General features: G+C 57.8%; 1 protein-coding gene across 4 annotated transcripts; it reads right to left on the bottom strand.

Moving 5' to 3' along the window:
• Positions 1–1,917: 1,917 nt before the first annotated feature.
• On the bottom strand, positions 1,918–25,900 carry LARGE2 (LARGE xylosyl- and glucuronyltransferase 2). 4 transcript variants are annotated; one of them, XM_086749472.1, is made up of 16 exons: positions 25,824–25,900; positions 21,586–21,746; positions 8,753–8,926; positions 8,211–8,467; positions 7,730–7,812; positions 7,319–7,442; positions 6,612–6,783; positions 6,342–6,446; positions 5,962–6,074; positions 5,724–5,849; positions 5,416–5,571; positions 5,134–5,297; positions 4,580–4,858; positions 4,096–4,242; positions 3,722–3,917; positions 1,918–3,598 (listed from the first exon to the last, which is right to left on the bottom strand). In XM_086749472.1, exons 3-16 carry the CDS (start codon positions 8,850–8,852, stop codon positions 3,401–3,403), a joined length of 2,220 nt encoding a protein of 739 aa, XP_086605598.1. In that variant the 5' UTR covers positions 8,853–8,926; positions 21,586–21,746; positions 25,824–25,900; the 3' UTR covers positions 1,918–3,400. The 4 variants fall into 4 exon arrangements, with proteins under 4 accessions (XP_086605598.1, XP_086605599.1, XP_086605600.1 ...); XM_086749473.1 differs by lacking the exon at positions 25,824–25,900 and adding an exon at positions 23,310–23,341; XM_086749474.1 differs by lacking the exon at positions 25,824–25,900 and adding an exon at positions 21,947–22,014.
• Positions 25,901–26,838: the final 938 nt, after the last annotated feature.

Genomic DNA, 26,838 nt, shown 5'->3' with positions numbered 1-26,838 from the left:
AGGGCACCGTGTCTGAGCCCTGGTCCCTCCCCAGCCTGCCCAACTTCTCCAGATGCTTTTGGTGAACAGCCCCCAGTTCTGGCAGCGCAGGTCCTTCTCTCCCAGCTGGGTTTCCACACGGTGAAGCCACGGTTCTGCCCTCCATAAGCCAATGCCAGCGGTGTCGCCCCCTCCCCACCAGTCTCCTATCCATGCAGGCCCTGGTGTAAAACGCCCTTTCTGACCAGTACCTCTCTGTTGTCACAGAATCACATCACGAGAACACCAACTCTTAAGCTGGTTTGTTTTTTTTTTTAAATATCTCTATTTTTTTTAGCCTGATGCTCATAATGATCTGCAGTCTCTTTGCTGCCTTCAAGTCCCTTGTGGTTTCAGTTTTGGTACAACTGTGTTTAGATTTTAGCAAATTAAAGTTGGGGTGGGAGGGAAGGTACAGAGCATCTGATCAATTTGTATTTATTTATTTTAACATTTTACTAAATAAAACACAATGAAATCTCTTGTCTCCCTAGCTGTATGTACCAGGTGGGGACAGAGGGTCCCACAGGCACAGGGGATGGCGTGGTGCCCTTAGAAAGTCCCCAGCCCTGGAAGGGGTTTCTGAGCGTGGCTCTGTGTGACAGCTGCCGTGTGCTCTGGCTCAAGGCTTGCTTTCTTGGCAGAGAGAAGGGTGCTGTGTTCATAGAAATGAACTTTAGCTCTAAAAGGGGCTGTACTTGCTTCAGAAAAATCTCCATGGGCTCTGACGCAGTGGTTTCCTCCAGCCCGGCAGAGGGCACATGGAGAACAAAACTGAGCTGGGTTTACTCCAGGTACCTGAACCCTTGTCGGCACATTTTAGGCTAAGGACTGTCTAGGCTGAGAAGGATTATCTGAAAATGATGGCACACGGTCCACCTGCTACGGCCATAGCAGTACACCTTCCAAAAACTGCAGAGCCAGCATTTCTGTAGCTACCTTGCCATCAAAGAAACACCCAGAAGAGGCCTGCTCCATCCCGGCACTGCTGCACCACTGTGTCTGTAGCAGAGAGCAGGCCAACCACTGCCTAGAGCTGATCTAAACCCGTCTTGTTGCTTAGCGCAGCAGCAGAGCAGTATCGGCGAGCTTTGGCTGTATAAAACACAAGCTGTCTGCCAGGGGCTGGGTGGGTGCAGCTGTGCCTGGCTTCACGGTGCTTAGCAATGCCTTCCCAGCCCTTTCCCAAATAAAGCCTCAACAACTTGCTCCTGGTGTACCACCCTCATCCTCCCCAACCTGGAGATGTGACACTGGCAGCTCCTATGGCCTAAGAGCCAGTTTTTATTCCCAACAGTCTTGTAAAGCCAAGGGGAGCCCCAGGGGGGTCCCACTGCCTGCGTGTGGCCAGGGTGCCTGTCCCCCTTGGCGGGCGAGGGGGAGGTCCTGCAGGTGACTGTGCTGCGGCCAGCTCTGCATGCTGGTGTCCGGAACGAGCCGCAGCACTGCCAGAAGAAGGAACCACATCTCTTCTACGTGGGTGTGAACTGACTACGTGCCTAAACCATGAAGCCCCAGACTCCATTTAAGGGGTGCTGGCTGTGCCACCAGCCAGGCTGCCAGCCCCGCTGCACCACTGGGAGCCAGGAGACTTGATCCCACTGCCATCAGCGACCACCAGCTGTTTCAGAGCTGGCAGAGGATTGGCGTGCCAGCCACTGGGTGACACGGGCATTTCTTTTGCCTGCCGTTGCTCTCTGCTCCCCAAGCCTCCCACCGTGCCAGCAAAAAAGGGAAAGGGCTTCAAATGCACCAGGCAGAGCGAGCCCAGGGATGCTTTTCCCCAGCTGAGGCTCAGGCGACACCTGCACTGCTCTCCTCCCGCTGCCTCCCCTCCACAAGACACGGATGGGCTCACAGCAGAAGAAAATTAATAACGAGGCAGTTCTAACAAGGATATGAAAAAGAATAAAAAAAGCTTTAATTTAAAAATTAAATTTAAAAGAGAGAATAAGCAAGAGGCGCTTGTGCCCTTTCCATATCCCGCACTTTTTATGGCTCCTCCTAGCCACCATGGACGGAAATCCTCACACCTGCACAGCTGGCTCTTGCAGCCCAGAGTAACGCTAAGGAGAGAACAGCAGAGACTGCAGCAGCAACTGGCCTGGAGAGCCTCCAGGGCCACCAGCAAAATCATCCTGGAGGAAGAAAGGATTTAAAAAAAAAAAAACAAAAAAAAACAAAAACAAAAAAAAACCAAACCCCCCCCAAAAAAAACCACAAAACCCAGGCACCCTAATCATTTGATTCTTATGAGAAAAGTATTAAATAATTTAAATAGCGTGAGGAAAGCAACGCATCCTCTGTGCTCCAGTGTGTGATAGCGGTGGAACAGTGCCCACTCAAGCTGCTCCTGGCACAGGGATCCCGCCACAGTGCTCAGCTACGCTCTTGTCCAGTGTCAGCCACATCCCTGATTGTCGACGGCAACGTCTGCGCTGCCAAGAGCTGGGGAGGAGCAGGGTGGTCCCCTGCCAGGAATCCCTCCAAGCGTGTGCTGGGCCGTGAAGCTGCTGTTTCGTCCATGGCGATGGTTTGCAGCCATGCCCTGCGGGGCACTGCCAGCCCCAGAACAGCACCTGTCACCAGTGTGGCTGCTTCCAGCCGGGAAGCGCAGGCCTGTTCCTGGAGCTCACCGCTGGGGACAGCAGGCAGCCCATCCAGCCCTGGGAGCTCATCCTACTCTGGGTGATTCCCACAACACCCATACTGGGCCAACCCCACTGGAGACCTGGCATCCCTACGGATGGGAGAGTAGCAGTATTTCACCTTGTTAACAAGCCAACCTCCATCCAGGCTTGAACCAGGTCTCCACAACTCCTGGTACTCCCTGGCCCCCACCTCCCAGGGTGCTGGGAAGCTTTCTCTGCGCCTGCTCCACAAAGGATGCAAAAGGCTGCTCTGCCTCCTTGTCTCCCAGTCACCAAAGCCCCGAAGGCTTGTGCAGAGGATTGGGACCTGGGACCACAGAGCACAGGCAGAGCAGGGTAAGGTACTGCTCCCAGGCCTCTCGAGAAGCCAAGCCTCAAGGTGAGGTGAGCTAACAAAGGCTGAGAATCCACATCTGCTAAAGCAGGGGAGTGAGGAGACCCATCCCTCTAGCCCCTGGCACAAGGAAGTGCCCCTGTAACACAGGAAAGCTGTTGCTCCGAAAAAAAACGTGGGCCACACTTGCAGCAGCTTGATGTGTAGGCACTGCCTGTTTTCACAGCTGGTATATTCCATCTTCTCTACAGGCATCCCTTTGCTGGGCTGGAGAGGCTGTGCTGCCAGCTTAGTTCCCTCAGGCCAGGCTGCAGCGGTGGGCCGGGGCAGGAGGGAGGGCCTGCACCCTCCCTTCTCCAGCGTGCTGCTAGCACCCCGCACCCACTGTCCCTGGGCATCAAAGGCTCCTCTCGGCGGTGAGGTATTTGAGGGCGGCAGCCCCGTATCGCCGCGACAGGTCCTGGTGGAACTCCTCCCGCAGCGTCTGGAGGCAGCCCCGGTACCCTGCGCTCAGGCGAAACTTGGAGATGTCGAAGCTCGGGGCATGGGGCATGTGGATCATGAAGGCGTTGGGCAGGACCAGCAGCTCATACTCCTGAGGGCAGAGCAGCAGCCCTTACTGTCAGCATCAGCTTGGTGGTTACCAAGACATTGCCGCCCGACCAAGACCCCCCAATACCCAGCACCTCCACGGTGCCAGGAGCAGCCCCTCACCCACCTGCGCATCCAGCTCCATGATGTGGGACACCTTGTTCCAGCCGAAGCCCACAAACCTCTGGTCGTACTTGGGGCAGTCTCGCCTCACTACAACGTAAGGCTCGAAGTCTGGCTGCCACGCCACGCGGTATGGCACGGTGGCCGTCCGCCACTTGGCATAGTCAGTTGGGGCATGGCCTTTTGGCCACACGTGGTACCTGGGGGGAGAGATGGAAGTGAGAGACCAGCAAAAGCCGGCAGCTCCCCGAGATAGGCAGAGGACGCAGGGTGTCCTCTGAGCCGGCTGCCCCAACAGCCCCAAGGCACAAGGGTACGGAACTGGCTTCTGCTGGGTGTGACAGCCCTGTGGGATGGCAGGGCAGCTCAAGCTCCTACCTGAAGGTGTAGAGAGAGCCCATGTCCAGCATGGAGAGCAGCTCTGCTTTGGATTTGGGGAAGGTCAGGCGGTAGTGCAGGGTCTCAAATGCCGGCACGATGAGAGCTGCCTTCCTCTGGGGCAGCTCCAGCTGCTGGATGGAGTTCCTATGGTGGTAGGAAGGGTGTGAGGTCTCCCTGGCTGAGCCATGGCCACAGCCCCTTTCCTCAGCCCCTCCATGCTGCCCACCGCTCCGGAAGGGTATTAACGTGTTTGGACACTTTGTAGTGGTGCCAGGCAGCAGCAGGAGGAACGGGGCACCCCTCACAGCCACAACTCCTTCCTCATCTGCTGGTGTCTGACAAAAGCAAGGGTGGGATCCCAAGGTTGAACACAAAGGAAAGTTTCTGCGTGTTGAGAACCACTGCCTAGGGCACTTCCTGCAAACCCTGGTGCCTGGGAAGCCTGGCAGGCTGAGCAAGAGGCGGCTGGAGAGAGCCTCACCTGAGGTAATCGTAGAGGCCATACATAGGAAGGAAATCAATGTCTGTCAGAAAGACGTATGGCGTCTGTGTGTTGGCCAAGGCCACGTTGCGCAGGAGGTTGATGGGATAGAACTGCCCCTCCTTGTAGACGATGTGGTAGGCGACGTTGCGGCGGGCACTCAGCACCTCCGAGGCCTGGGCATAGCGCAGGAACTGCTGAGCCTCTGCATCCGACATGTACAGCGCCAGGCTGATGGGGCCCGCCCAGTGTTTGCAGATGGCCTCCAACATCTGCAACCTGTGAAGCAGAGGGCACTGCATGAGCAGGAGACCTGCCCTGCGGTGGCTCGGCCAAACCCAGAACTGGGTGCCTGCCAGAGAGCCACATGCCAGCTGAGCCCAGTTCAGGGGGGAGCGGGAGGGATTGCTGCTCCCAGCTTGGGGTGTTGCTCCTCACCGCAAAGTGCTGGTGTGAGGGTGAGTAACCCATGTTTCGAGGTCTCTGGTAGCTCCCCAACTGTGGAACCTCGCCAGAGCAGTGGCGGTGGGATCCAACCTCCCACCAGCAAGTACCTGTCCATGGAGAGCTGGGCCACAAGGGTGACATCAGTGGGGTTGGGAAGGGCCACGAACTCGTACTGCAGGAAGAACAGGTGGACGCGGTGCTGAGTGAGGTGCTGCCGGCGGAAATCATAGCAGGGATCATCCTCATCCAACTCTTCCAGTGCCTGCTGCAGCTGCAACGCCGCAAAGGTCAGGGAGAGCAGAAGCCCCAGGATGAGCTGGGGTGGCTGCTTGGGGACTCTTCCTGCCCCATGCTCTGGGGTGGGGGGCTCGAGTCGCAATCGCCCTCACCTTGTCGCTGGGCGGGCTGGGGAGACTGGCACAGCCAAAGAGCTCCCTGCGCAGCAGGTTCCCGTCGTACTCCAGGAAGGTCAGATAGAGGTTGCGGAAGAACTCCACGTGCTTGTTCTTCACCCGCAGCTTCTTGGGCGAGTTCCAGTGGATCACCTGAGGGCAGTGGTGTGTCACCTCGTGGAGGGGAAGTCAGCAGCACCCAGCATTCCCCAAGCCCCTAGACACCATGCTGACTCCCCTGGACCTCCAGTGCATGCACGGTCCTTCGGGCCCTCCCCAGTCTCCAAGGCAGCAAACCCACCCACCTTGAGATCTGAGACCTCGGTGTAGCACTGCTCCGAGCGAGTGTGATCAGAGAGCTGCACGTTCCAGAAGCAGGGGAGCCGGTACACCAGGGCTGGGTCCTGCTTGATCACCGCGTTAAAGATGTCCTAGGAGAAAGGTGAGTGCGCAGCTGGATGAGGAAGACAGCATGGGCCCCCTGGGCCAGCAAGTGCTACGGAAACGCAGCAGAGCCGACCACCCCGGAGGAGGGACCATTACCTGATCGGCCAGTGAGGTGGAGAGCATGCTCATGAGCTCTCGCTCTGCCGTCAGCCGCCACATCTGCTCCCAGCCCAGGCGACGCAGGCGGTCCAGCAGGAGCAGGATCACCCCTGGATGCCAGGGAGGAGGGCACCGGGTCACCGAGGGGACGCACAGCCGTTACAGAGCTGAAGCACAGCAGCCTGCATGCCTTTGGGCCCTGGGACACGCCATTTCTCTGCACCCACCCAGAGGACCTCAGGATGCTGTAGCAGCCCCCTCGTGCCCACCAGACTCTCCTGCCTCACCTCAGCCTTCTCCAGTCTCCCCATACCAAGTGCAGCCTCAGCTGGATGCACCACCAGGCTGCAGGGTCCGCTCCAGCAGCCCGCGCTCACCCGTATTGAAGCCACGTCCCAGGGCCGGCCATGGTTTGTGGTTTTTCCAGAGGTTGCCCAAATACCAGTCGCTTTGGTTCTCCACGAGCCCAATCACCTGCTTGTCTGAGGAAACAGAGGGATGTGGATGCAGCCCATCTTGCTGTACGTTCAGAGAGCCCAAGCAAACTCACTGCACTGGTGCTGTGGCAGACGGGGACTGCCACCCTGAGCCCAGCACTCAGGGCCCTGCCAGGGCCCCAGCGGGTCCCAGAGGCACCCTGTCCTCACCAGAAAACTTCCCAAAGACAGCCCAGAGCTCAGCGATGTCGGTGGCGAAGGTGATGTCAGTGTCCAAGACGATGACCTTGGAGAGGTTGGAGGGCAGTGCCTTGGTAAGCGTAAGCTTCATCAGCCCGTAGATGCCGGAGTAGTGCTTGTTGGGGATCCACGACACCTCTGGCTGCAAGACGACACGGCCTCAGGGCTGGGCATGGCTGTGCCCTTCCCCTGCCCGGGCAGGACGGCCGTGTGTGCCCAGCACCCTGCGCAGAGGCCAGCAGAGGGGCACAACAGAGCTGTGGAGGCAGCCGAACCCAGAGCATCTCCTCCAGCTGTACCACCGGCAGCCCACACCTCTCCACCCTGGCCTGTCAGGAGCGCGCTGGCTGCGTTTTCTTCTCCATTGCTTTCACCCTGGCCTGGCTCTTCCTCCAGTCACCAGAACCCCTGCCTGAACCCCAGAGTTTCAGTGCTCAGTGGGGCACCCAGCTCCACTGCAGAGACAGGGCTACCCCAAGGGGCCTCCCCACCCCTCCAGGACCAGCCCTGTGCCCCCCTTCTCAGCTGGACCAGCAACCCGTCCAGAAAGGGGAGCATGTGAGCAAGGGATCAACAGGAAAAGTTAATAAACCCCTTCCCACTCGCCCCTCTCTGCTGCTCCCCTCAGCCCTCCAAGCACTGGGATGGGACAGGGCAAGGGGGGAGCAAGTGCCTGCCTTCAAGTCATCGGCGTTGTAGAAGCTGACGTGGACGGAGGGCACCATCCAAGACTGGAAGAGCGTCTGGAGAATCTGGTGGGCCACTGAGTCCGTGATGAAGTGAAAATGGAGGGGGTTTTTCCTGCCAAGGGCAAGTGCAGCAGCACTCAGCACCACAGTAGGAGGAAGAGAACACAGTCCCCATCCCTCCCACCCCTGCCAGGAGACAGACACCAGCTGAGGGGGCAGATGGAGACAAACCAGCTGCCTGGGGGAAACAAATCCCCCCTCTGGCCCTCTAAGCCTCAGCAGTGGCACAGGGGGTAGAGGAAGGCCCCAGAGCCCCTCTCCTGCAGCATTGCCCCCTCTGCAGCAGCTCATCTGGGAACCCCAAATGAGTGGACCTCTGGCACAGCACCTCCCCATTACCTGTGGAAGAGGATGGATTTCACCAGGGTGACCACATCCCGGCTCGCGTTGTGCCCGGCGCACACAATCGCAACGTGCAGGAGCTGCCCAGAGACAAACGGCACCTTTTTGAGACTGGACCCTCCCTGCAGGGCCCTGTCAGCTCCTCCCTGGGGCCGTGCTATGGGGAGAGACTCCATAACCCAGCCCCTCCCCTGGGGAAGGAAGCCCAGAGACAGGTGGGAGTCCCCTGGCTCAGAAGTGGGGACCAGGAATCTGCCTGCCACTTCTCCTGTCTGGCCTCCTTCTCTGGAGAAGTAAGACACCCTCACCCACTGGCTGTGGCCCACTGAGCGCCACGGAGAGCCAGGATGAGGCCCCAGCACGGCCAGAGCACAGAGTGAGCAGTGCCAGGTGAGTTGCGTCCATGCTCAGCCAGGGTCCCAGCCTCCCCATTGCACATCCCCTATCCACACGCCACTGTGCCGCTGCCATCACCCACCTCACACTTGTGCACCATCCGCTGCTTGGGACAGGCCGTTCGGTTGCTCCTCTCGCCCCCGGGGGCGTCCCCATCCTCGGCAGAGGCCCCCCACTGCGGGCTGCCGTCGCTGCCCTCTGCCTGGGCCTGGCCAAGCTGCAGGCGGAGCTGCTGGTTCTCCTCCTCCACCCTGCGCACCCGCGAGGCCAGCGCCTCCCGCTCCACATCCCGGCTCGGCTGCTCGCCCAGGCAAGGCGGCAGCAGGAGGAAGCGGCCATCTGCGGAGGAGACACGTGGAGAGCATGCAATGGGCAGGGCAAGGCAGAGCTCAGCTGGGAGGGACCGGGTGTAGATGGTGGGGCAGAGCCCCAACTGAGAGGTCCTGCTACACCCCACACGCGCCCAGCCGATGTCACAGCTCTGCTCCTCTGATTCCCAGGGATGCCCTGGGAAACCCAGAGCTCAGATACACCTGCAGCTACTTGCACGGCCACAGAGCAACCACCCCAAGGCCTTGGCCTCCCTTGCCCAGCTGTCCCTCGATTTGAGGAGAATATACTCACATTCGAGGCTGCCCACGAAGAGGTAGAGCCAGGAAAGGAGGACGGCCAGAGTCACCGTGGCGAGCAGCAACTTCAGCTTCACGCGCCAGGAGCACAACATGTTGTGCTGGCGGGATGAGGGCGGTGAGGATCAGGTGGGCAGCCCAAGCCCGGCTGGCCCCGGCATCCTAGAGCCTGCGAGGGGTGGGGAGCAGAGAGAGTGGTGTCACCAGCAGCCCCATAGCCCACACCCGGTGCCTCCACATCCCCCAAGAGGACATCCTCCGTCTCCTGTTCCGTCCAGGACCCCGCCTGGGTGAGCACAGCGGCGAGACAGACACCCTTTACCTCTCCAGCGACAGCCTTTCCCAGTTGGCACCCTCCTGCCCGTGCTGGGGCATCTGGACCACCGTGTGGCCTCCCTGCCACAGCCACAGACTTTTGTTCCTTGCTCCTTGGCAGCCCACAGGCCAAGGGGAAAGAACGAAGGGCTGGCAGGGGAGGAGAGAGGCTGTGCTGGAGAGGTCTCGCCGAGCTGGGTGGCCGGTCACGGGGTGGTTAATGGAGCCTGCCCTTGAGAGGGAGCGCGGGTCCCTCCCCCACCGCAGGCCGAAGGGGCCGGGACTGCTCTTGAGACAAGGCCTCAAGGACGGCGGGCTGGGTGGGAGCGCAGCCCACGCGGAGCCAGGCGAGGAGCCACGCTGGCTCCTTCCCAGCCCTCCCGCCGGCTGGCTCCGGGGGAGCTCCCATACTCAGCTCTGCCGTGGGCCAAACGCCTCCCCCTCCGCTCACTGCTACCTGCTCCGACAAAGTTTGGTGGAAAAATCCCAAACGCTTCAGTGGAACTCACTTCCCAGCACTGCTGGCTCAATGGGGGCACATGGAGGGATCCCCCTCACCCCCCTGCTCCAGCCATGCGTACTACACTGCTTCCACTCCTCTACATTACCACACTCCCCGCTTTGCTCTTGCACCCAGCCCCAACGCGGGGACAGAAAGCCCGTCTGCAGAGGGCCCTGCCCGAGATCCCAAAGAACCAGGTGCCCAGGGCAGACAAAGACCCCACAACGCAAGGGAACACCAACCTCTCCCCAGCAAGCCAGCCTTGCTCTGCGCTCCGGCCTGAGACTGAGCCCCTGCCCTCGGCACAACATCTGGAGGCTCAACAAAAGCTGCCGTAGGGATGAATGAGCCGGATTAGGGTCTGCTCCCCCCTGCACACACCCCGCTGGAGCCCATTGATGTGCAGATGCCCATGGGGCCACCAGCGCTTGGGGGCTGAATCAGGCAGCCTAGGAGGACACACCACCCCAGCAGCCCATGGGGCCAGGGTGCAAACGCCCTCCCGCCACAGGAATTGCCCGGTGAAGGTGGGTGGCAAGCTCGCCAAGAGCAAGGGATCCACAGCAACAGGCTCAGGCTCTGCAAGGGCCAGGGCAAGGCCAGCCCGAGGGGGCACGTCCAGCCTAACCCACTGGGGGATGCAGCCAAGCCCCTACAGCAGCAGGCACGGCACCTGAGGACTGCACCCCTTTTCCTGGCAAAAGTAGCGTCCTGCCCGCACCACAGCTCCCTGCAAGGGGGGCCTGGCATCACCCCACTTTTCCGCTCCATAGAGCGGGCCAAGCACAGGCATGGCAGCAAAGAGGGAGCCAATGCATGGAGCGCACCGTGGCCGGGCACCCCTCCTCTCTGCCACAGACAGCCATGAGCCATGCTGGACCCGGCCAGCTCTCTGCACACTGCTGCCAGCCCATCTCCCTTTCCACAAGCCCATCTCCACCCCTCCTGCCCGGCCTGGGCATCCCCCAAACTTTGTGTTGAGCTTGCAGCAGGAGAGGCGGGGGCAAGGCAAGATGAGGGAGGTCAGCCAGCACCAAGCAGTCTGAGAAGCCAAGGGACAGTAAGGGACTTCAGCACGAAGGAAGGAGAGAGAAGGTGGGGGCTCACAACTGCACCCCTCCTGCTCCCACTCACCCCCGTGGCCCCTCTGGGGAAGGGGAGCTCACTGCGGGGAACAGCACTCCGTCCCCAGCCTGCACGCGAGCACGCTGCCGGGACGGCAATTCTGGGGGACAGCATGGGACCAGCAGCAGGCCAGCTGGCAAAGACCCTCGCGGAGGCACCCGAGGACTCCATCCATCCACGCCGCAGCACTCCCACCCCTCCCGCCGTCCCTTCTCCCCCTCCGAACCCCAGGAGGTGATTTCCTTACCTGCCTTCCCCCTTCTCCTCTGGCCCGGCCACCTCCCCAGCCGGCTGGCAGCCCACTGCCGCTGCTCCCTCCCGGGTCTGCCGTTCCCATCCTCCCTTTACTCCTCCCTTTCAGATCTGACACTTCCCCCTCCTCTCCTCCCCGCTCCCAAACCCAAGCTCCCCCCGCGTGCCCCGTGCTGGCCCCCCTTTCGGAAGAAGAAAGAACAAACAAAACGAGATTAAATTCGCTTTCTACTCAAGAGCCCCCAGCGCCAGGGACGCAGAGTTGCCCAAAGTAAGTTGGGAGGAATCTGCCCTCCCTCCGGCCCCTTTCTCGCTCCCGGGCCTCAAATATCCTTTCCTGAGGCAAGGGAAGCATCGGGATTATTTGCCTCCCTACCCAGCACCTGCCTTCTACTTTCCCGGGTCAGGTGCAGGAGCCTTTGTCCATACGGATACTCGGGGAATTTTGGAAGTATGGCAAAGGTGGGGTGCAGTCCTTGCTACCCTGAGAGAGGAGCTATCAGCCGGGGTCCAAGCAATGGCCCCTCACCAGGACAGGACACAAATGCCACTCATAGGCGTGAAGAGGGAAAAGCTGCCCCCCACGGTTGCCCAGGCTTGCTCCAGCCCCACCAGCCCAGGAGAGCAGGGCTCCCTGAAGAGCACAACATCACCCCAGACCTGCCCGGCACACCAGGAGAGAGCAGGATGGCAGCAGGAAGAGTGGGAGGCCGGGAATGCTAACAATGTGGAGAGGGGCTCTACCTGGAGCTCCTCCCGCACCTGGCCCCAGGGCTGGGGAAAGGCAGCAGGCTCCTGCCTGGGGCCAGGGGCGAAGAAGGAGACCCTTGCCCTCCTCCACCTCAGAGGGAGCCTGCAAGGTGTGGTGGGACGAGGCCACCACCGGCAGCAGGCAGAGGGATTAGGATGCAAACTGCATAGCAATGTAGATGAAACATAAATTGCCCCCCACCCCGTAGCCCAGGGGCGAGCTCGGCAGCAAGCCCCAGCCTGCATCCCAAAGAGGGAGTGGGCCCTGCAAAGGCAGCCCCTGAGGCCCAGGGCAGGGGCAGGCTGGGCCTCCACCCAGCCAGCGCTGAAATCACAGCCTGGGGAGATGCGTTTACCTCCGGCTCAGGCAGCTCATGCTTGCCCCTGCAGAGCCCCGCTAAAACAGGCAGCTGGCTCCCCAACAGCACCTTTCCGCCCAGCCCAGCCCAGCCCTGCCCGGGAGAGGAAGCCCCCGGGCTGCCCCGCTGTGGCTCCCTTGCCCTGCTCCCCTGCCTGGCCCAGGGGCATATGGGGCTCGGGACTGTCCAGTGCCTGCCCCATGGTATCCATCACCTAACAAGTCCTACAGCTGCGGCACGGCAGGCAGCAGCTGCACACCACTTACCCACGCTCCTGGGAGTAGCCCAGACCTCCCACAGCCTCCCGCCAACACCACTGCTCTAGGGGAGGAAACCCACCTCCCACTCTGGGTGACCACCACCACCACCTCTCCACACTTTTCCCATCTTGCCTGCTCCCACGATGAAGTGCACAGCACCAGGCCCAGTGCAGTGAGACCCAGCCAGGCTCTCACCAGCCAGGGCAGGAGCAGGTAGGCTGCAGGGGAAGCACAGGCGAGGCGGAGGCGTTTTAGGATGTTTATGGCGGTGGGGAGGAGATGGCAAGCAGGAAGGCGGCTACGCAGCCTCTCCTCCCCCGTGAATGGCAAAAGGCACAACAAGCAGAGGGCAAGGCTGAAAGCGGCTCCCAGACAAGGGGCACAGCGGGTACCAGTGGCCAGGGCACAGCTTGCAAAGCGTCCTGGCTCTGCACGTCCCCGCAGCCCTGGCACTCGGCCCCTCCGCCCTTGCTCCTCAGTCTCCTTGCTCGCGCCAGACAAGCGCAGCCAGCAGTAAGCTGAGAGGTTTCCCAATACTGCCAGTTCCAGCCCCAGCGCACGGGTGCGGGGCAGAAGTGCTGTTCGCAGCAGGTTGTCCTCCCTCCCCCATGCTCTCCCCAGGAGCAGGGCGGCTCGTGCTTTGGCAGGGATTGGGGACGTGGCAAACAGGACAGAAAGAGGCCCCCAGGTCCCCCCTCTCGTTGGGAGAGGCTGATAGCTGACCCCAGGGAAGGGGCAGGCAGGACCCCAGTCTCTCCTCCAGCGAGGGCAGGGCCACAGCCAGGGCACAGGGAGCGTCAAGCCAGCAGAGCTGGGCAGCTGCACAAACAACGGGTGCACGCTCACACCAACCTCTGAGGCGCGGGCGGCAGCCCAAGGCTGGCTGGCTGCCGGCCGCCCCTCCATACATGAGCAGCCGTCGCTCCCAGGACGGTGCACCCACCTTGCTTGCCCCAGGCCCCCTCTAGAGCTGCGCGCCTGCTGGCGCCCTGCTCCTCCAAAATCCCCTCTTTTTGTAGGAACCTGTGTTCAGCCTGACTGGCCTTCGCTCTCCCTGGTTCGGTGAGTATCATGTGAGCAGTTAATGTTTAGGGAGAGCTGGCAGTGGAAGTGGTGTGGTTTAGCCCTGGTCACCAGTTTCTCACTCACCCTCCTCCTCCTCCTCAGCAGGATGGGGGAGAGAATTGGGAAGAAATGAAAACTCAGAGGTTGAGATGAAGACAGTTTACTAGAATAGCAAAGGAAAATTACTAATAACAAAATATAGGGATACTAAAATATACAAAATGAACAATGCACAGTTTTTCACCACCCGATGTCCCAATGACTGATACAGCCTGAACCAAGCAGCGATCACGGAAATAGAACCGAGCAGCAAGCAAAAGAGTGAGAGGGAGCCAGCAAGGGAGAGAGAGCAATACCAGTGAGTGAGATGGCCCCCCCAGCCAACCCCCACTTACATACTGAGCATGATGTTTATGGCATGGAATACTCTCTTTGGCCCGTTTGGGTCAATTATTCTGTTTGTCTCTCTCCCAGCTTCCTGCATCTGCACATTAGCGAGACCTGGAAAGCCAGGCAGTGTCCGTGGTCTCATTAGCAACAACTGGTATCATTGGGGTGTTTATCAACATTCTTCACATCTGAAATCCAACACACACCAGCTACTGAGAGGAAAATTAACTCCACCCCTGCCGAAACCAGGACAGGAAGCTTTCCCATTGCACCAGCATGCTCCCCTTCCCCCAGCCCTGCAAGCACAGGGGGAGCAGCTCTGTCTTACCACAGCACCGCAGCTGGCAGCAAAGCCCACAGCAGAGTGGGCATCTTAGCCTGTTGTTGCTATCGAGGCTAACGTGCACCTGCTGGGGCACAGCAAGCCTGTCTGCAGGTCACAGGACAGCAGCCCTGAGGGCCACAGGGACAGCCCCAGGCTTGCTGCCACCCTACCACATCCCCCCCAGCATTACAAGTGGAGCGGTGGCCTGGCTGCTCCTAGAAAAGAGCCGCAGGGCAGCCAGGGGAGGTGTGATTTTGTAAAGCTGCCCTGCCTGTTGCCTTTCCTAGCTGTAGGCAACAGAAACTGCAAATCCTTCTCCTAGGTCTCACTTCTGGAGCTGGGAGAGCAGCAACAGTTTAGCTGACCTGCTAAGACTGCCTCAGCAGGAGCAGAGCACAGCAGATTCCTGGGCTCACAGGAGGCGAGAAAGGGCCCAACAGCCGTGGCGAGAGCTGCGCAGCAAGACTGGCAACTGAGAAAAGGCTCCACGCTTTGAAGAGAGGCGATTGGGGATGATCTTTTTTTCTCTTACAAAGAGATGGGAGGGGACAGTCTGGTTCCTCATTCAGCAGGTCACCTTTAAAGCATGTACTGCAGCACCTATCTGACAAAGTGCCTTATGATTTGGGGTCACCTCCCTGTCCCCCTCCCCATGGCTGAAACGCTGCAATTTGAAGGGGGCTGCACCAGCTGGTGGATACCACACAGGCAGTGCAGAGCAGGGCAGCTGCAGGAATTTACAGAGGCAGAATGGAATTTGGCCAGGAGAGCAGGATTAAAACCCCATGCTCCAGATTACCATGCCATTCCTCCCTCCCTAGTCTTATGACAAGCAAAACTTAAGCAAAAAATTCAGATTCGTATTTCCCTGGAAAGAACAACCTGTGGCGAAACAGCCACCATATTCTAGAGAGAGGATCGAGCAGCAGCCACAGAGTTAGATACCAGCACACGAGCTGTAAAAGAAGGAAGTGTCCTCATCTCCCCAGTGCCCACAACACCACCAAGCTGCAGAGAAAGTCCCAGAAAAGTGAAGACCTTCCTGGAACAGCAGTCACCTGTGCCTCAGTTATGACTCACTCCTGTGCATCAAAACTCTCCTCACACCTGTAAGATTATCACCAGACACAATTCTGCTGCTGTAAGAGTTCAGCTTTTTATTCAGCAAAGGTCATGCTGAAAAGCCACCTTCTCTTCTCTGACAGAAGCATAGCACTTGGGGAAGAGGAGCTAACAGTCTCTGAAGGGTGTTAGTTGAAGCATCGAGCTTGGCTGAAGCAGGGACTTTCATCACCAGACTGTTTCCTCGTTTCCAGAGGAAACAAGCAAGTTCAGACTGGATCTGACAGGGGAACATGCCTCACTGCTTACCTATCCATGTCTGAAACCCCAGGAATGCGTCAGGGAGCAACTCCTCTTGGCCGGGACTCTGATCACGAGGCCCTGCTAGACACAGTCTGCGTCTGTGGAGCGGCGCTGCAGCCAGTCTCCCTGTCCCCAGTTGGGCACTGGATTCAGCTGCCCAGCAGAGCCCCAGCTGGAGAGAAGGCTGTGCAGGGCACGCGTGGGGAGTCCAGTGCCACAGCAGAGCACGCAAGTGTGGTGTAGGAGGCTTAAGTCTACCAGACATCCTGCAACGCTTAAAGTTGGGCAGCTGCATTTTTCCACAACTCTCAGGCAAGGCAAAAGGGGGCCACCCAGCTAGCCACACGGTCCCTAAGTGCTCTCACTCCTGTGAGGCCCGAGAAGAAGCTGGAAGGATCCAGCTGGCTGTAGCCTTCAGCCATATCTGTGGGGACACCAGGGCAGCAGAAAGCAGGGTGCTGGCTTGCACTCCTCTGTGCGTGCTGGATTTGCCCCTCACTGCAGCAAAGGACCAGCAAGGTAGACCCTGAAAGCTTGTGTGTATGAGCAGAGCTGCAGCATGGTGAGCACGCTGCCCAGGACACCCACTCAGATGCGCCACCACCACTGGCTGGGTCTCACTCCAGGCTAGAAGTAAGAATCACCTCTCCAGGACCAAGTCTCTCCCTGCCAGCAGGAAGCCTCTCACCCAAGGGCTGTACAACCCCCCAGTATGGCTCTGGAGCAGACCACCTTCCCCCAGTGCTCAGCCAGCCCTGTGCCCACAGCGCCAGGATCAGAGCAACAGAGCACCCCACATGTCCATGCCAGTCATGGTTTTCCCACCGAGCTCCTGTTTCTTGCATAGCCTGATGGGGTACACCAGCTCTGCTCCAACCTGGCACCTGGAGGTGTCTCCAGTGCCTCCTGCCCCCCATGAAACCCTGCCACGTGCTGCTAAGACCCCCAACAACCTGACAGAGGAGATACACTTTTGTCCAGCTTTACCTCCCCGGACCACAAGTTGAAGCCTGGAAGATACTTGGCAGGTGAAGTATTGCCACTGACTGGCCCTCTTCTGGGACTGACGGAATGTAAGCCTGACTCAGGACAACTGCTCTGACACCAACACAGAAGCTACAGAGTCCTGGATCAAGTCTTTCATGTGCCCCCCATACCAGCACAGCTAGGCACAGGGGGGGAGCAAGCCTGGGCACTGTGCAGGATCACTACAACGTGCAAGAGGACCCTGTCTGCCTCTTGAAACAGAAGAGGAGCAGCATTTGGGCTGATCTCCAGCTCCCTTCCCTCTGCCGGGATTAGGTTTCTAATATCTGCATTTTTGCTGACGTCTGTGCTGCAGCTAATGGCCAGCTCTGAATCCATTAGGTTCACTGCATCCTGCTCTCCGGATGTGCTCCGGGCATCAATACCTCTTCACCCCTGCCATTTCCTGACGCTTCCACTGCCGCGGGCTTGCGGCAGGCGGCAGTTCCTGGAGTCAGAGCTGAGAGGCAACAGCAGGGTCAGCAGCCGTGAGCTCCCACCTCTGTCCAAGCCAGTTTGCAGCAAGCCCTCTGCCAGCTCCAGCGCTGCCACCAGTGCAGCTGGAGTCACATCCCAAACAGCAAAGCGACAGGAATTCCACCCTGTGAACTAGCGATGCCTTAAGTTTCCAGCCAGCAGTGCTCACAGGTAGGGACGGACATGAGACTCCCTCCCACCAAAATCTCTGTGCTCCCCTAAAATGCTCTTGAACAACCTGCACCAGGAGTTGGTCCCCAGTGGGACAAGGGAGACCATATCCCAGCCCATCTGACCAGACCTAACCCCTACACATGCTTGCGGAGTCTGCACCATCTCATGCACAATTAATTAGGTTAATTACAGAAAAAAAAAAAAAAAAAAGGAGGCAAAGGGACTCCAGCAACCCCAAATCGGCACTCTGCCTGGAAAAGTCCACAAAAGGCATGACACCATCCTCTCCGCCACCTCTGGGAAGGTTCCAGGGGCATGGCTGTGAGCCAGGCCCCCAGGTGCCCGCCGTGCATTGTCACCGGCAGAGCTGGGTAAGCGCTTTCGGCTGAATAGTTATTGATTGAAAACCGCAGTTTCCAGACAGCTCAAAGCTATTTGCTACTTCACAACAAGTTTCGGACAAGAATAAAATACTTTGTTTTCCAAGAAAAAAAAAAAGACTCATTTTGCATTGTTTTGTTTGAAATTGAGCTGTGTTACATTTAAAAGAAAAGATAAAGGGTCTCTCAAACTCAGCTGTGTTGGGTTTTTTTTTCCCCCAGCTTTTCACTTTGGGCACTAAATCAAGCAATTAATTATTTGTTCAGCTCCGCTCTCCAGACAAGCTGCGAGCATCACGAGCCAAAGGGTCGGAACAGCTCTGCCCGAGCAGCAGTGCTGAGGAGGGTGCTGGTGTTTTCTGTGCTGCAGGCTCCTTTCAGACCTCGGCTCCAGCTCCCTCAAGGCCAGCAGGCACTCTCCTGGGGGAAGGAGAGCAGGGCCCTGTGCGAGGGATGGCAGGTGCCCACTGAAAAGGCATCCACCCACCTGAGTGGGCAGCGGCTCAGGATGCACAACCAAGAGGTCACAGCCGCTGCTTGAAGGACATGGTAGGTGCAGGGCCTCCTGTGCAAATTGCCCTCCACAGTGCAAGCACATCACACCACGGTCCCTCACTAGTCCCGCTAGTACCTGGCACTGGAGCAGCTCTTCCAGACGCCATCTCTCACAGTACCGAACCCTGCTCCAGCGTCCTTGGCAGCACAGGGGAGCCAGACAGGCACACAGAGCACCTGACAAGGAAAGGTAATCCCTTCACCTCCCCTGCGTGAAAAGCAGCTGTACCGCAGGAGGCTGACACTCACTGAGAGCCAGAGCTCACAGATGCAGCCTGGTGCCTCTCCCACCAGCGACTGACTCAAAGTGGGAGCTGTGCTCAAGCAGCCATTCCCGTGTCTTCCTTGCCCAGAGCTATTCCTGGCACTGGTGCCCTCAGTGCCCAAGCAAGGCTGAAAGCAGAGCTCATCCACAGAGGAATGGAACAACTGCACTATAAATAGCAAACCAGGATGGCTCAGGGCAGGCCCTAAAACACACAAGCAGCAATAGCGCCGTCCACTCAGGGTGCCCTGGGCATTTTGTAAGACCTGAAGTGATACCTGGGCTACAGAGAGGCTTACACATTGCACAGAGGCTCCTTCCTGTGGAGGAAGAGCTGCTGGCTGAGCTAAAAGACCACAAACTTATCTGAAAAAAAAAGCATATGGGGCATTTTGCAAACTGGAAATGAGGTAGCGACTGATGGGGGCAAAAAAGGAGGGGAAGTGGATCCCAGAGGAGAGGTGGTCCCCAAAACCAGGCAGTCAAAAGGAGAATGCTCCCAACACCCAGACTCCTTACTGACCGTTCCCAGCACTCACTCCCTCCCTCCTGCTGCTCCTTGTGTTTCCATCCCTGGGGCTTCTCACACTGCTGAGCTAAACTCTGAACTCACACACCAAAGGACAAAGGCAGGGAAGAAACAGCATACCTCGACTCAACCAAGCAGCAGATGAGTGGCTCAAGACAAAAGCTCCTGTCTTCTACAACCCACAGCAACCTTTGTGCGGCACCCAGCCTGCACCAGCAGTAGGACAGAGGTATAAGAGCTCAGCCCATCCTGTGACCATCAGGGTCAAGTTCCCCTCTTACATCCAGGAAGAGTCTTATCCTTCCCACCACACCCGTCCTCCCTACTCCATCTTCCCTGCTGGTGCTTCCATCTGGAACAGCAAATACTCCGCCTTCCCCTTCACACTGGCAGCATATGTCCTATAAAGGGATCTCAGCCTCCACAGATGAGGATACGACCGGCTTCCCGCAACACTGCCAGGCACCAGCCTCTCGCTCTCAGTGGGGAGCCCTGCGCTTTCAGCAACGCTGCAGCATGGCTCACTTGGGCGTACGCTGGGAACCAGAGCACAGGATGGACAGTTGGGAACATGGGGAGAGGTGCGCACGCACAGGGAAGGCACAGGACCTGAACTGAATCACCCAGCATATAAACACACACGCACACACACATACCAGGAAGCAGTTTCTTCCTCTGACAGAAAGTATTTTTTTGTTAGAACAGGATGATAGCACTCAAAAAAATCCAAAACCAAAACACAAAAACCTCGCTTTATTGCTCCTGGAGCACCAAAACCAGCCAGGACAAAAGAAGCAAAGAGTGCCATTGCTGACTACAAACTCACCTTGAGAATTTTGGAAGCCCACAGCTCCCTTCCCTCCTCCCCCATGGCTCTCCTGTCCCCGCCTCGCCCTTCCTCCTCTGCGCAGCAAGTGAGAGGAGAGGTAGAGGTCTCCAGTTTGGCTGAGTTTCCACTCCAGGGACAGAAGCTCGATAACAGACCAGGCAGGATGTGAGCACCCGTTGAGGAAGAGGATTAGTAACCCCCTAATCTGCACATTTTGGAGTCTAAGCACTTTACTCCGCTCTCTAATTAAACCACAGAGTGCAGAGATTGCCAGAAGGGGGAGAACAAGGAGGAAGAAGGAAAGGAAACAGAGGCTGCGGCTTAAAGGCTGTTCATCGTGGCTTAAATGCAAGGGTGCCATCAGCAGGGACACATTTCAGCTCGAGTGCTTTATGCCAGGGCTCTTGAGCATCCTGTTGCCTCCCCTGATCCAATCCATAGCAGGGCTGAGGGCAGGATGAAGAGGAACCTGTGCGATGGCCTGGGGACAGCAGAGGAGGGAGCAGGGAGCTCCATCAGACAGGACAAAGCTTTACCTGTGGCAGCCTCACCTGCCTGGCCACGGCTCCCCTCCCGCGTCCCTGGCCTCCTGGGAAACCATACCAGAGCCAGGCTGCGCTTGTCTCCACTTCCCAGACCTGTCTGCATAGAAGGGCCCTGTTCAAGCGCTTATCTGGCTCCCGGCTGGGGAGGGGCTGGTGCCTCACTGCCCTGGCACCCAGGCAGGACGTTTAGCTCTGTGCCAGGCTCGTTCAGGGCTGCCTGGCAGGGGAAACTTTCCTGGCACAGGTAAAGAGGGAAACCTTTTACAGCAGCCCATGACAAACAAAGCAGTTCAAATAATGGCTCGTTTCCCTCAAGCTGTGTTCAGGCCCACGCGCTTGTGCCGAGAGGAGGCAGCAAGCCTGCACCTCCATTCTTTGCTGCTGGCACTTCAGCATGCAGCAGGGACAGCCTCACCGGGGAAGCTACCTAGGCAGTGGGGACAGGAGCCCTCTGGGCTGCAGCATGCCACGGCCCCACAGCACAGGGAGCAAGGCAGCTGGTGGCATAGCTGGGAACAGGAGTGCTGGGGAAGGGCCTCACCTCCCAAAATGTTCTGCCTCACCAGGCTGAGGCGGGGGGGTGCGTGTATGCAGGGGCCGCCTGTCACTCCAGCGTCCCTCTCTTCCCTCACTCCTATTCTTTGGAATTCCTCTCTTCTGTATGCTTTGTTCCAGTCCTCAATGAACAGGAAGAAAAGGGAAGGAGCCTTGACAAATCCGATCAAGGCGCAGACACGCTGAGGCTCCCTCCTGCTGGCATGCCAAGCCCTGCACTAATGAGGGGTAGAGGAGAGAGAGGCAGCCGCTGAGAACAGTGGGCCCACAGAAACACTTGGTGTAAGGGACAGAAGGAAAAGAAGCTGCTAAGGCACAACAACGTCAGCACAAGCTCCCAGCCTTCAGAAGGGGGTCTTCCCACTTCCCCTGGCCCAGGGAGCTTGTTCCAGCTTCTCAGCTCAGGTTCCAGTCACCTACTGCCCACTACACTAGAAACAAGCAATAGACCATAGCAGTGTTTGGGGAGAAGGATCCAGACACACACATTCAAGAGAAGGTCAACTGAAACAATCATGGGACCACACTTTGCTCCAAGGATTCAAGCAGGGAATCTGGTCTTTCCCTCCAGAGAACTGGGCCACGGGGGCTTACAAGTGCCAGTGTTGTCTTCAGAACCTGCCCATGTGTCTCAAATACCCACATACCCAGTAGAGAGGAAACCCACAGAGCCAAGATCTTCTGCCATGCAACTATCTGCAGTTTACCAATTCAGGTACAGAAGCACTAAACAGGAAGGGAGTGAGCACATGTAAACCATATACTTAACAAGTGAGATAACTGACCTTTGGAGGCTGCCAATGTTGCAGGGGTACCTGGGAACAGACGAAGAAGCTGACAGGGCCTGGTGGTGACTGTGAGAACCACCCTTTAACCGTGGATTCTCAACTGGAAGGGCAGATAACACATCTCAGCTGTACATGAGGGTTTTGGAGCTTGCTGTCACCTGAAACCCAAAAGACAAACAGTCACATGAAGAACTACTGCATAAGAGAGCTCTGGAGACAGGCCCCTGCACAGCCAAGAGTGTCATAGATCAGCAGCACCCAACACCTTGGTCCTGTCATTTCCCTCCAGCCTGTTACAAAGCACAGCTCAGTGTCACCCAGGGCTACCCAGACAGCCCAGGAGAGAGTATCTACGTACTGCATGGTCCCAGTCTCAGACGGCTGCACTGTCCTGTAGCACGTTCCCCACCCACGCAAGGAGGACTGTACACGTGTCCCCAGAAGTGCACAGCCACCGTGCTCCATCGCAACACACGTGAGTCCTCACACCGACTCTTCAGCAGGATGAGGAGCTGGGGGAGGGATGCAAGTTCCCTGGCCCCCTCCCAAACATGACAGCAGCAGCAAGTGTTTAGCTTGTGAGGCAATGAAGGGATTAACTATCATGTCCAGTAACCTGAGCCCCTGCGACATACTCTGGGCAGTCCCAGGAGGGGAGTCCAGAGTCTATCCAAATAGATGCACAAGAGGGAGAGAGAAGGGATAAAGGCAGAGGAGAGAGAAGGCAGGCAAAAACCACCACACAACTTGCGCTGCAGAGAGCGGAGCAGCCTGCACATGTCACTCCCCCTCAGAGGAAGAGGAGATTCTCCTGCTTTGCTGGGGTCTTGCCAGAGCACCCCCTTCCTTCAGCTCCTATGGAGCTGGGCACCCACACCCACAACTGCAGGCTGGAATGGATGAGCCCTTCTCCCAGGAGGCTACAGGGATTATCACATCCTTGTCAGCAGCAAGTCCAAACCAGAAGCATGGAGGTGTGCAAGTAAGTTGGAGCAAAGGAATCAGATAGGAATCGGGAGTTTTGGTTCAAAGCCTCTCTAGCTGCACATCATTGCTCTGAGATACAAGAGGCCCTTCAAAGCAGGTAAAACCTACCAAAACCATCTTTCTGGTCTGTCTCACCTGTTTTAAAACCCCAAACTGAGAAGTAAGCGTGGGCACCAGCCCTGTCACAGCACCCGTTGCACCCCTCTACCCACAGCAAACCCCAGGTCAGCCTGGCACAGCACAATACGGAACAAGGGAGGCAACACCAATCCCAGCAAGGGCTGGAGATAAGGAATACTTTACAACAGCTGTTCACCTGAACAGTGAAACCCACCAACTCCAGCGAAGAAGTACAGCACACAACTGCTCAGCAAAACCCTCCTCCAGCAACAAAGCCTGACACTACTTCTGCTTTGCAACTCTTACAAAGTATCTGGCTGCTTTGAGACAGGACACGTATGGACAGGAGGGAACACTACGGCACACATCAGTAAACAGACCTCTATCCCCTCCATCATCCCCACTCTGCTCATCTTGATCTGTCAGCTCCCTCCTCAGAGTGCAGGAGTCTAAGACGGGAACCTTGAAGACAGATACTTCTCGAGCAGGGGGAACAGGATACAGACCACGATGCCAAATCCACCTGGTGCACATCACCTTTGCAGTCACAATCCTCCCTCTGATGCTACCAGAGTCCTGCATTTACAGGTAAGAGGCAAGTCCCTGATACCCACCTGGAACAGGAAGCAGAAGATCAAGTAGCTTCAATAGCAAAGAGCTGGAAAACTAAAGGCACCTTGAGCAGAGATAATCTTGAGTGGGGAGAGCCAGGAACATGCCTGCCACACACGGCAGCGCTGCCCAGTGGGATTCGCCACAGCACAGCCACCAGCGTCACTGGGAAAGTAAACTTCCCGTGCATACATGGCAAGAGCTTAATCTCCAGGGTGGAGCCCTCATCCAACGGCTACAACCCAGCCACCAGCAGTTACTTACACAGCACCGCACACGGGGCTGGCAAGACCTGCAGCATTGGCGGGACCGAGCTCCAGGTCTGCTGCCTTCTCCAGGTGGGGTCAGGGGAGCTTGGGTGAGGCTGGGAGAAAGAAACTACAAACAGTTGCCCTGCTCACCCACAAAGGAGTTGCAGCACTCTCTCCCGCAGGACTCAGCTGCATCTCTCCCTTGGAGTGTTTCCATTAACCCAGGCCACCAAAGAACTGCATGTCCAGAAGTTTTTTCCAGCTGCATCACATGGTTATTAAAAGATATTGCCTCTCCCTCTCAGCCTTTAGCACAAGCAGATTTGGGATAGGTTGCTAATGAATCAGAGAAGGGAGTTATCCAAGTAACAGCCCGGGTCTCTAAATGGCTTTCTGGAAAGGGAATCTGGAGGCAGGAGGCAGTCAGTATCTCACAGCAGGGCTCTGCACACATTGCCAGATGTGTTGTTCCTCGTGGGAAGCCAAAAAAGAGTCTCCTTCCTGAGATGCCAAGTCTCAGCAAAGCTGGGAAGGGCAGGGGCACCCTGACAGAGAACAGCAACAAAATGCCTTCAAGTCAAAACACTCATTAAAAGGCCCCTTCAGCTTGTTTGACCTGGATTTCCCTTCCCCTCAGACTACCGCTTCAAGCAATAGACCTGTCAGCAACACTTCAGGAACTCAAGGACTACACCACCAACATCCCCTGCCAGCTGCTGCCTTTCCAGATCCAAGGAGAGCAGTCCGAGATCGGAGGTGTGAGCTATCACCACCAGCAATGCCATGCTTGGAGCTCAGCATGCTTGTGTCCTCATTTGGACTGGGACTTGGAGCTCTCCTGAAAGGTGTTGGCCTCCAGTAAGATACCGTGAGTGAATCAGGCCTTCCATTCTAGGCAGGGCTCATGTGTCAGGGACTAAAATACTCCCTGGACATGCTTCTGTCTACAGGTTATTTGGAGCAAGTCACAATTTATCCCTAGCTATCCCAAAGGACTGGCTGAGCTCATCCAGAAGTGAAAAAAGTAGGCAGTCACACCACAGTGCGGGCAGGAAGGGATGCCCCAAGGAGACAGGGCCAGAAAGTCCATCTCATCCCACACCAGGACTGCTCCATTCCAACCACAGATGGAAAGATTCACATCCCAGACCTCAAACTGACAAGCTCCTTCCCTCCTGGCGGTTAATGGACAGTAGAAAAATATGGCTGGGGAGAACATCCACTTCCCCTACAACTACCAACCACCCAAGACACAGCCACGCTTCGATAAATTGTGTCTATTCTCCCACATCCTGCTCCTCAGCTCTAACACTGGCAAGCGCACTAAGAACATGTCCTCACCCACCCCAGCACCCTGCAAGATATGTTTTCAGGAAGGCTTACTTCGGATGAGCTGCCTCAGACCCATGGCAGTGCTCTGCCTGGGGTCAGGCTCTCCAGAAATGGCACGCTCTCGTGCATCTGACCAAAGAGTGAGATGCTGGCAGTCAAGCAAGCTGGACTTCAGCACTGTACCCACTGATGGGCTGGCAGAGTGTTTGCTTTTTTTGGTTTGCTTCTTTTCCTGCCATTAGTGCTGAGCCTGCACCCCTCATCATCAGAGCATAGGAATTATTTGGCCTCAGTTACAGCCAGTGGATTTCCAGTAAGCACAAGCCCTCAACACCCAGACTGACAGTAAGTGCTAAGAAAGGAGCTGCTCAGAGATCTTTTCGGGTACAGCTGAGATAGAAACGAGCCCTCCAACCCAGCCTTTCACCTCCTACCCACCCCTGCTGCTGCTGCTGTGGGCAACATAAGCCAAGGCAATTTATGTCTTGCCTAAGCCCATGGCTTTGCTGCTGCTCTGAGAAGCCATCCCTCCTGCAATGCTCCCTTGTAGCGTATTTACCATAAAAAGGCAGCATGATACTACTCAAACTGTCCTCCAAACTCACTCACTGCAGGAGGGAGATGAACAGAGAGGGAGACGGGACAGACAGCGGGTGGGAGGGAGGCCAGGGGCAAGAGATGAAGAGGAAGTGTCTGCCAAAAGCTTCTCGCTCAGGGACAGAACTGCACTATGTAGCTATGCTGTTCGGAGTAGCCCAAGGACTTTGTGCGTCAAGCTTCACCTCTGCCTGAAGACAAGGTGTCTTTAGCAGTCTCCTAGGCAGCCGGCTCTCAGATTGCCGTCTGGCAGAGCCAGAGTTTCTCCTTGAAGGAGAGCAGCTCCGTCAGTCTGCACTGGATATGCCCCTAGAGTCACCCGCAGTGCACACCCACCTCCAGCAAGCTGTTCTCCAGACCTCCGTCACCGGCTTCAGGTGCTAGCTCACCCGCCTCGGTACGTATGCTAGCAGCTCGGCCACCATGAAATTCAGAGGAGCTCACAGGTAGCACAGCATGTGGATGGAAAGTTGGGTCTAATCCACGCGATCCTGACTAAAACAGTTTGCTTAGCGCCAGACTGTTTGCCAGCAGTATCTCGTGCTCTTTTTGAGCTCAGCCTGCTCGAAAACAAACCCTCAGGGGAAGAGGGCAGAAGAGGAGAGATCAGAAAGGATAAAGTGCCTGCCCATGCAACTGTAATTCCTGCAGAGAAAGCGGCAGGCGCACACTGCACCCATTGTGCGGAGGTAACCGGACAGGAGGCAGGAGGGGCAGCTTTGTTTGCCCTCAGGAGACCTGCCAGAGGCCACGAAACGCCCTGCTCACCCCCCTCCCGCCCCCGTGCGCCCCGAGAGGCTCAGCAGGGAGGCCGCGCAGCTGTTTGTGACCTTTGCACCGCAAGGTGCAGCCCAGGCCCGGGCCCAGGCCCGGGCCCAGCCCCAGCCCCAGATCGGGTCGGGGGGAGCGGGGAGGCGACGGCCCCCGCCTGGGGCGGCCCCGTCCGGCTGAGCGGGCAGCCGAGCTGGGGCACGGTCTGTGCGGCCCGGCCGGGGTCTGCGGGGCGGAACGCGGGTTTGGGCCCCGTTCTGCAACGGGCTGCGGCCAGGAGGGTCCCACGCCTCTGCCCGCTCCCCCCCCCCCCCCCCCCGCGGGGGGTACAGGCCCCGGCTGGGACAGGGGCTCCGCACGCCGGTCCCCGCCAGCTGCAGCCATGGGACACGCCGCTCTGGACGCCCACGCTCGTTCCCCGGGAACTTTTTCCACCAGAGCCGGTAGCTCCCCCGAGCAACCCCCCCACGCCAGCTCGCCGGCGGGCGGCCAGCGCTCGCCACACCGCTGCCCGCGGCCGCAGCCTCCCCCCGGGGCACAGCGCTGCCCGGCTCCCCTGCCCACGGAGCGACAGATCCAC

This window comes from Chlamydotis macqueenii, chromosome 5 (assembly GCF_036417535.1).
Source record: "Chlamydotis macqueenii isolate bChlMac1 chromosome 5, bChlMac1.mat, whole genome shotgun sequence".
NCBI lineage: Eukaryota > Metazoa > Chordata > Aves > Otidiformes > Otididae > Chlamydotis > Chlamydotis macqueenii.
The sequence above is the reverse complement of the archived record's forward strand: the minus strand, read 5'-3'. Positions and strand labels throughout refer to the sequence as shown.